Below are 9,750 nucleotides of genomic sequence, written 5' to 3' on the forward strand. Positions count from 1 at the left end.
ATTTTTTAAAGCTTGTTTCTTACCTGTCCAAAAATAAGCATACACTGTGATGGAGAGCCTTGCCACAAAAAGCTTGGCTTCAGTCCATAAAGACATTCGTACAAACCTTCATTAATCGTTTCAAATGAATTGAAAGGAGTTGGCAGATGGTTTCCTCTACAAAGAAAATCTGCATCAGTGCATCTGGTGGTGACTCAGGTTTTTTTTCCAGGATATGTCAGGAGATGTTTGTAGCCATGAAGGCCAGAGGCTGGGATTTCCTGTTAAGGAACATGCAGTGTGAAGGTTCGCTGTTCTTACCCTGTGGAATCAATGAGCTTTAATTGGATCTGAAAGGTTCAGAGGGCGTAAAATATGATGATGGTGATATCTGGAAGCTAATTTTTTTTCTTGTTCATCCTCCTTTAGCACAAACTGACCACGTTTACCAGAGAGCTGACGTATTCTTATCATTTTCCACTATTCTGACAAATACAATTACTTGAAAACTTTTTCCACGTAAAACATCCTAACACATCCTACGCACTTCTTTACGCCTACACAGCACACCGGCTTGTTCACGTCAATTGTTATTATCTTAATACCGCTATACATACAATAATTCCCGCAGTGATAATATAACTCTTAAACAGCCACAGGAAAACGTAGTGAATTCATACCACAGCGTTTAAAACGGGCTGACTACGCTCATACTGCCGGATGAATGTCTGACTTTGTATTCAATGGCTGTGTTTCCACTGTGGCTTCTGAAAAAGCACCTGGGCCTCCCCACGTCGGGGCAGATGGAGGAACAAATACACTCCCACTCAGGACTGCAAGCTCCATTCTGTGGGTCCAAACATAACAATACCCCTCGGGCTGGACAGCACTCATATCCTGCTCTGCTTTCAATGAATCTGCAATGTTGAATCCAAGGTTTTCTGTGGTCAAGACCAATTAAACCTCTGTCCAGTACTGAACAAGTCTCTATGAAACTACAGACAATTTAGTCTCGGGTGGGCATTAATCCAGCACAGATGTATGATATTTAGATATCTGTATGGGGTGAGGAGAAAAAAATTGTATCTCTATTGAGTTACAGAATTTCTTGAAGGAACGTATGGGTGATTTTGCATGTTTATAAATCTGAATTACTTGCGTTACTTAACATTATTTTTGAAGAACATCATAAAATACATTGCGTTCAATTCAAGTCAATGTGAGGAAAACATTATAAACAACTCACAGTTGAGGTAATATAAAAAAGCATTGAAGATAAAGCTGTCAAACTTGCAGAACGAATTGAAACAGGGCTTAGAATGATTTAACATCAAGTCAGATCAATTCCATATTAATGAAAGTTTGTCGTGTGCATGAAGATGAACCGTGCATCAGCCATCAGGTTTGGTCCTGGAGGAGTGGTCCTGTACTGCAGGGCTGGTCTCCTGTTAAATAGGTTCAATATCTCTGCTGAGATCAAATCTGAGAGTAGGTGTTCACCCGTTGACCCATTTCAGGCTCCAGCCCCTCTAACTACACCACCCGTGTAATCCAATGAATGCTTCGGTATAAAGAAAAAAAAAAAGATATACCGGTATGTCTGGTTTTCTTGTGCCCCTCAGGAACCAGTGAAAGAACTCCGTCTCCTCCTGCTGGACATATGGTTCCAGCGCTGCTTTTTCTGACCCTTATTTTTTATTTCCCAAGACCAAAATATTGTTGATATGTTATCCTGTATCAATAAAATAGTGTGCAATAAGAGCTGAAAGGAGCAGGTGCCTTTTTTAAAAAAAAAGAAAACATTCATTTCTTTTTTAAGATAACTATCATTGGTGAGAAAAGGTTTCAAAAAAATCACAAATGCACTGATAGTGGCAACAAACACAAACAAACTAACTGGATAGTGTAAAATGTTAGTTTGTCTCTAAAAAAAAGTACATTTTGAAACCCAAATATTAGTAAGTGAAGCAGTTGGGTAAAGTGCAGTTTAACTAAAGGAAAATTGAGTAAATAACATAAAAGCTCTCCATTTAACTGATAACTAATTTATAGACTGTTAATGACTAATGTTGCTCTGGGTATGGTTAGATTTACTTGAATCTAAAAGTACAGTTTTTTTAAAGGTAAATAATAACAAAAGTCAAAGGTTAGACATGTGCCAGTGTGTTTATGCAGTTTGTTTCCTTATCAAAACATTAGCTGAATGCTGACATTACAGTCACTGATTATAAAACAGCCATATAAACCTAGAGCTTAAGATTGGGTTACATGGTCATGAACTTTGTGATGCCACAAGTAAACAAACTGTGGACTGAAAAGTGAACTTGACAAATTTCCTCAACACAAACTGGAAAAATGTCAAAATCATTAACCATTTCCTGCTTGATGTGTTAATAATTGACCATAATTTTTTGTGGAAACAGCCAGAGTAGAGGCTTCAGTAGGTTTCAGTTTAGTTGTTCTTTTAAAGTTCGGCAAAATCAAAATGTGGCATTTCAGTACATTTTGATTGATCAGTATACATTCGGAAAAATAGTTGGATATGTTACTCGTGACTTAATTGTCACAGTGACAATAATTTCTATTTTTTTAATAATTCACAGTTTGACATGTAACTCAGTTCGAGCCTATTTCTCAAGCTATAGACAATGTAATATGTGCATGAATAAAACAACAGAAACAGTTTCATAAACCTAAATGAAAATAAATCCAAATCTCATCCCATTTGCTTTTTTGTTTTACCAGGTGGCCCATGTCACAACTTCACTACACAGCTGAGTAGTCTTGCTGACTAGACACAAAATGAATGAATAATTCTGCTATACTGTTTCTGGTTGTTCACATTCTTTACATACTCTCCTACACCCTTCACTGCCTCACTGCTAAGGTTAGTATGTCACATTTTTCTATTACTTACTTCTACCCCCTCCCTTCCTAAGGTGGATCGTACTGTACTTTCTGCTCAATAACTGCTAAGGATGGCTCCCTTTTGTCTGTTGTTTTCACTCCAGAGTTTTCACCATTATGCAAAACATTTCCCATCAGCTCTGAAAAGTTGAAGGACTACATGAATTTCTTTTGTTTTCTTGGCAAAATGATCCATCTTTTCTTTGGTTGGAACGTGTGCTGGTACCTGCAGTATATCCATGTGATGTCAACATCTTGTGGCTCTGTCCAAGACTACAAACAGAATGTCATAAATTGGGTCTGTTCCACTCGGGGATGTACTATCGATGTAGTCTTGATAGCTGGTACTGTCAGCATCAACCTAATAATCTGTTCTGTTCATTGTCCAAAGATCATTGTAGCACATAGTTTTACTAAAAGTACAGTCAAGAAATTTGATGCTATTTTAATTTTATGTTGCTTCTTCTACCCTGCTTTACGAGATTATGATAATCTTAAATAGTGTTCTGTTTTTATTTATTACTGGTATTGTATTTATTTGTTTTATTATCTAATCTTGTGTATTTTTTTATACTTTTTTTTATTTCACTTTACTCTTTTAGTAACTATTTTATGCTTGTAGTCTTTAGCTTTTACTCTTTAGGAGGGTCCTCCATACTGGCAGCAGTGTTGAATCTGCTAGTGGGGTTGCTGTCCTTGGTCCCTTCGACCCAGTCGGCTGGGGGTTCCTCCTTTCTATGTGGGGATCCCCTGTCTGTCGGAGTTGGAGGGCCTGGGTTCTAGCCCCCTCGATGGCGCGTCCTGTGGCCATCCAGGAAGCTAGAGCCACTTTGTTTTGCATGTTGTATGGAAAGTGGTCGAAAAATAAAGTTGATTTGATTTGATAACGGAACCAAAGTCAGTCAGGGATGATCAAACAACAACAACAACAACAACAACAACAACAACAACAATAATAATAATAATAATAATAATAATAATAATAATAATGGTATTTGTATATGTAAATGCATTTTCGTTAAGTTTAGTAATTTCTTTGGAAACTAAAATAGTAAATTGATTTTTCCCGAAGAGGATTGTGGCCACATGACTTTTTTTTTTTTTAAACTTCTCTAAGTATTCTGACTCTAACTTCAAAATTCTCTAATTCTGACAACATTCTCTAATTCCAAAAAACAAAAAAACAAAAAAAAACGTTTTAGTGGTCAGAATTCTAAATTACTGTATTCTCAGAAATTTCAGGTGTCAGAGTTGTAAAATAGTAAAGCCATAAAACTTTACGACAGATTTTTTTTCTATCACAATATGTTTTAATGTTCTAAACCAGTTCTTTACCAAATATCTAGGCCCTGTTCTGTTCCCTGGCTGAGCCTCCACAGAGCGTGACGCCTGGTCCACACCTCTATGTTCGCTCTACGACAGAAACACTGATAATCTTCTAAGTATTTCCGGGTTGTCTTGATCAAAGATGGTTACTACTACAAGACAGAAATCTTCCTTTTTTCTGCCGATATAAGATCAATGTTACTTTATAACCTCAGTTTGTGTGGTTACATTCCCGTTTCCATTGTTAACAAAGTAAAATGTATTCCTGAATTATAAAATCAAGACAAACAACAAAATACGGATTCTATCCGTCTGCGGTGAAGTGATTCGTAACGCTTGTGTCCAACACAGGATTACGTGTCTTTCAAACCAAACCAAAAATAATGAAATATTCCTCTCAATTTGCATGACACATCTTTGTATGGTACAGACTGACACCGGCTTTCTGGAGGACAGCTATCGATATGAGGTCATCCACAGCATAAGTTCCTCATACACAGCAATTTTATAACGAAAAAAATCAACCGATTACGCTCGCTTGAATGTAAGGAGCGTTGTGCTTACATTTTGGTAAATTGGCCTCCTGTACCTTTCATTGTTTTCCCGAAGCGAATAGGAATAGGTATGCTAACTCACCCTCCACCCATTGTTAGCCGCAGACAAACGGAATTGATGACATAAACCCGAAGGTCTTCCTGTGTTTACCCGGTGCTTTCAAAGTGAGGGACACGCCAAATTAACTTCAAATCACACATGTGGTTTAATGGACTGATAATGATGCGATGTTGTTTTCCAGACTAGTGAAAGAAGTAGCGATGATCAAAAACGATGAAGACTCGTCCATGGATGGATGGATGAGTCTCGGTGTCATTGTGACTTTACAATCCGCTAGATGGCGCCCTGTTGGTGTGGAACAAAAATGGGGTGACCACATTCTCAGTGGTCTTTTATACGTACTGTAGTTACAAATGAAATAATTTCTTTTAACTTTATGACCCATTTATAAATGTTTTTTTAGAATGTCCTAGACCCACAAACACATAATTTAAGGCGTTTGTGCTCTGTCAATAAGGTAAATAAGTAACTTCAACACTGATCTTACCCTACTAAAAGTATGTTCTCAAAATGTTGTGTTGTGCTTGTAAGTCTCATGAGTTAAGTTTAGGAATACAGATTTAAAAAAAGACGAGAGTGGATTTTGTTCTAGACTCTCTAAGGTATTTTTTATTTTTCAATTCACAGGACAACCACTTTAGTGTAGTTCTCCGCAATGACAGCTGGTTTATTTTTAATAAATGAAGTATGATAAACAGTCACAGTATACACCTTCTTGTGATGAATTATAATTTAATCTGTTGTGTGTCTGATGTAGTGTAACAAATGATGATCTTCCTAAATCTTTTGTTCTTTCTAGGTAAGGCTGACAGACTGACTCACAATATGTAAGAGACTTTCAAATATGACATTTTGAAGAAAACTTGTCTAAAAATGCATATATCATAATGTATAAGTGCATATTCTTTTATTCCTGAAGGTATAGATTGAAATGTCACGTGTCACGTCCTGTGGCAGTAAGTCTCTTGTTGGTTGGCCTCCCGTACTCCATCTCTCTAGCGGCTCAGTGGCTTTATGGCTGGCCTGACAAACCTGGGTATAAGAAGTACATAGAAGCACTTAAACCAAGGTAACTTAAAACTCTTGATGATTTTTATCCCCTAAAATCATCTGGATGTTAATCTACTATTTTATTTTTGGGCTGTCCATCAGGCGAATATTCTGTTTGACCAGGGCAGTGCTGGAAACTGTCAAATATCTGCAATATGGGAGACTTTACTTTCAGTGGAAGTCATGGTACCAGAATGATGACAACCGTAAGCATTATGAAAAGGTGTGTGAAGTTTGAAAAATAAAAATTTATATATTTATATGTAGGTGGCGCAGTGGGTAGCGCTGTCGCCTCACAACACGGCGGGTCCGGGTTGGAGTCCCGCTCTGTGCGGAGTTCGCATGCTCTCCCCGTGTCTGCGTGGGTTCCCTCTGGGTTCTCCGGCTTCCTCCCACCTCCAAAAACATGCGCTTCAGGTTGATTGGCCGGTCCAAATTGCCCGTAGGAGTGAGTGTGTGTGTGCATGGTTGTCCGTCTTTCTGTGTGGCTCCGCGGAGCACTGGCGTCGTGCCGGGAGTGTCCCCCGCCTCACGCCCTATGCCAGCTGATTTAGGCTCCAGCTCCCCGTGACCCGCTACAGCGGATGAAGCGGCAGAAAATGAATGAATATTTCTATGTGTTTGTATGATGGAACCAAACATTTTTGAAATATAAAAACTCAAATAAGCTATTTTTGGTCTCTTTTACTCATCAGCATAATCATTAGATAATTTGCTGTGCATGACCAAAGTTTTGTCTTTGTGGACATTTGAAAGGGCATTACATTTGGTCGTCGAGGCAACAAGCTGGACTTGTATTATGCTCCAAATAGCGGCAGTTCTCAAGGTGTGCCTGCTCCACTGGTGGTTTTCATCTACGGGGGTGCATGGGGCTCTGGAGAAAGATCCATCTACTGTTTGCTAGCCAGACAGATGGCTAAAGAACTGAATGCAGCTGTCATTTGTCCTGATTATTGCACTTATCCAAAGGTAAGAGCATTTGCCACACTCATGTCATGTATCTGCTAACAGACAACGCAAAGAAATTGAATTGTGAACGTTAACAGTAGTTTCTGAACTGACTGTTGGTTTCATCTGATTACAGGGAAATGTTTTAGGAATGGTCCAAGATATCGCTGACTGCTTGTTTTGGGCCCAAGAGAATGGACCGAAGTTTCACTTTGACAAAGTATGAAATATTTTTATGTACTATTTTGAAATTGAGTGTTAAGTTACATTACACCATTTATTATGAATACCAAAGGAAAGGAAATAATGGTTCAAAGGGTCCATGAAATGTTTTAATCTTTTAGCTTGAAATATCTTGAATTATTCCAAATTTCCTGGACAACAATTTTTTTAATTATGGTTGAGCATATTCATTTTGACATTTTCTATCTGTGTATGTTCATACCTGTGCTGTTGTTATGTTGTTTTTTTGTCTCCTCCAGGACAACATAGTGTTAGTTGGCCATTCAGCAGGTGCCCACTTGTGCGCACTGACCATGCTGTTTCTTATTGATGCAAGAGAGGAGCTTTTCATAGAGGCCAGCAGGCAGAGGGACATAACACTGGCAATGAGAGGAGTCATTGGTGAGGACCACTATTCAGTGCATCACCAACTATAAGTTGAAGTCATATTTTATGCCAACAAAAGTACAAAAAATTAAAATATTTCTCTGCTGTGAACTGTTTTTCACCATATGCACGTTTTACATCATGAGTTTGAATTAAATCTTCTTCCTCCTTCCTTTATTCAGGATTTAGTGTGAATGACAGTTCATTTTTAAAATTCCTATACAGGTCTGAGTGGTGTATACAACATCATGGACCATTATGAGCATGAGCAGAAGCGAGCTGTGGAATTTGTCTCCACCATGCACAAAGCCATGAATGGAGTGGAGAACTTCCAATACTACTCACCAACACATCTATTGAAGAAGCTCAGTCAGGAAAAACTGAGGAGGTGAGACAACAGCACACATAATAATCAACAGAAAACAGTGGCCTTTATTAAATTGTTGCTTCAGATATTTACATAAAATACAAATGACAGTATTTTCCTCTCATTCTTTACATTTTCTTCCTGTCAGAGTGCCACCAGTCACTTTGGTCCATGGAACCAATGATATTATTGTTCCTGTTGAATCCTCCACCAAGCTCTCTGAGCTCCTCACCTCTCTGTCCATTAATGTGTCGCTCTACCTGCTGCCTGGAGTCGACCACACCGAGATCGTCACTGACCTCATGGCATCGGACAGGCGCTTCTACCTTCCCATTTACAGCATCATCAAGCAGGAATACAGAAAATTTATGGGAAGCTAGTTAAAACACATCACATCAAAAAAACAATATTTACTGGTTGTGCCATACACTTACTGTGTTTACAGTGTCTACTGTAATACCTCAAAAAGCATCTTATTTAGCCTTGAGTTTCACTTAATTCTTCAACTTGTGATTCCATTATCATGATTTATATTTTTTTAGATCTATGATTGTAATTTTGATCATTACATCTGTTTAAATGTACTTTGTATTAGAAAAATAATTCTTGGTGGACTGAGAAACATTTTAAAAATGTCTTGATGAGTTGGTGTCAAGAAGGCACTAAGTAAATGTTTGAAAAGTGACGTGTTTGTGAAGTGATTAGTAGTATGTAATATGAAGAGCAAGTAAAGTACCAGGTTACATGAAATAGGAGTCCAGGCAACAAAACTGCATCTCTGACTGTTTTTATGTTTTACACCCATTGCAACAGATTCATTGACTCCTTGTTCCAGTGGTAGGGTTTGGTTACCACTCTGCATCACACGGGAAGAGAGTTAATTGCAATGAGTGTGTCTTGTTATGAACGTTAGATGTGTTGCTGAATCAGGAACAGTTCAGCTAAACTTGTTTGAAACTGGAGAAGCTGGAAACCTTAAGTAGTGTGTTTAAAATCATATTAATAGAGAAAAATACAATCGGTGTAATCACTGGAACGTGGTCACAGGCAGACACCACAAGAGTAGCAAAGAGAAAATTTAACAATGTTTTTGTCAATTTTTTTTGTTTTTGATATCTTGGGTAATTCTTCACTAATCCCAGACACATTAAACCCACCTGCCAAAACTATTGAATTATTTTTGCCTTTATGAACTCTCACAAGATACTATGCAAACTTTTGTTTAACACACTGCAGTATTTCCAGCAGACACTATTGTTAACAATATTTAAAAAAAATCATGAATATTGTAAATTTAGCAATGCTGTGCTTTGTATTTATCAAATAAAGTTTTCATTTGTATCACCTGTCTACATTTCCTTGTCTTAAATAGCAAAATCCAGTGCTCAGTGAAATACACAGGCTGCTTCTGTCAGGACTCAAGCTTCAGTTAAATGAAGGGATCTTCTTCTTTTTCTGTTCCGCAAAGTTCACTGTCTGTCTTTGGCACATTGTATTCTATGACCAACTCCTCTACTATCAAGCCAATGAAACAAAAGCATTGTAAATAGTTTATAACAACAAATACAATTAAGTTTCCCAGACACACAAAGTAGTTCTTTTATTTAACCCTTCAGTTCCTGTCACACATCTGAAGTATTTTGTAGATCAGCATTTTCCTGCTACTATCTACTGCAAATAGTATGACACAACATGGTCAGAAATAAGTAACACTCCTGGGGAATCTTAACCCGTTCCCCTCCAAGTGTTTGAGTGTGCATCATGTTTGTAGCAAAAGGCCTGTACTGATTTACTGCCTCAGTCCTAAAGTATGGAACACCCCCCAAAACTCATCTATTCGGCTGAGACTGTTGACTTTAAAAACTATTACGTTGACTTCTCATAATTAGACCGATTAGTTGGTGTACTTTATGCTTATTTGTGTTGTGCACTGACTTAATTGTGATTTT

At 37.9% G+C, this 9,750-nt stretch overlaps 1 protein-coding gene across 4 annotated transcripts; it reads left to right on the forward strand.

Moving 5' to 3' along the window:
- Positions 1-4,641: 4,641 nt before the first annotated feature.
- si:dkey-193c22.1 (uncharacterized protein LOC567837 homolog) lies at positions 4,642-9,124 on the forward strand. Of its 4 annotated transcripts, none has more exons than XM_068311040.1 (9): positions 4,642-4,756; positions 5,627-5,654; positions 5,747-5,896; positions 5,980-6,100; positions 6,634-6,846; positions 6,962-7,045; positions 7,308-7,449; positions 7,660-7,822; positions 7,950-9,124. In XM_068311040.1, coding segments are annotated over exons 2-9 (1,107 nt in total). In that variant the 5' UTR covers positions 4,642-4,756; positions 5,627-5,652; the 3' UTR covers positions 8,182-9,124. The 4 variants fall into 4 exon arrangements, with proteins under 4 accessions (XP_068167141.1, XP_068167139.1, XP_068167140.1 ...); XM_068311038.1 differs by having other exon boundaries at positions 4,656-4,931; XM_068311039.1 differs by having other exon boundaries at positions 4,656-4,834.
- Positions 9,125-9,750: the final 626 nt, after the last annotated feature.

This window comes from Antennarius striatus, chromosome 3 (genome assembly GCF_040054535.1).
Source record: "Antennarius striatus isolate MH-2024 chromosome 3, ASM4005453v1, whole genome shotgun sequence".
NCBI classification, from domain to species: Eukaryota; Metazoa; Chordata; class Actinopteri; order Lophiiformes; family Antennariidae; genus Antennarius; species Antennarius striatus.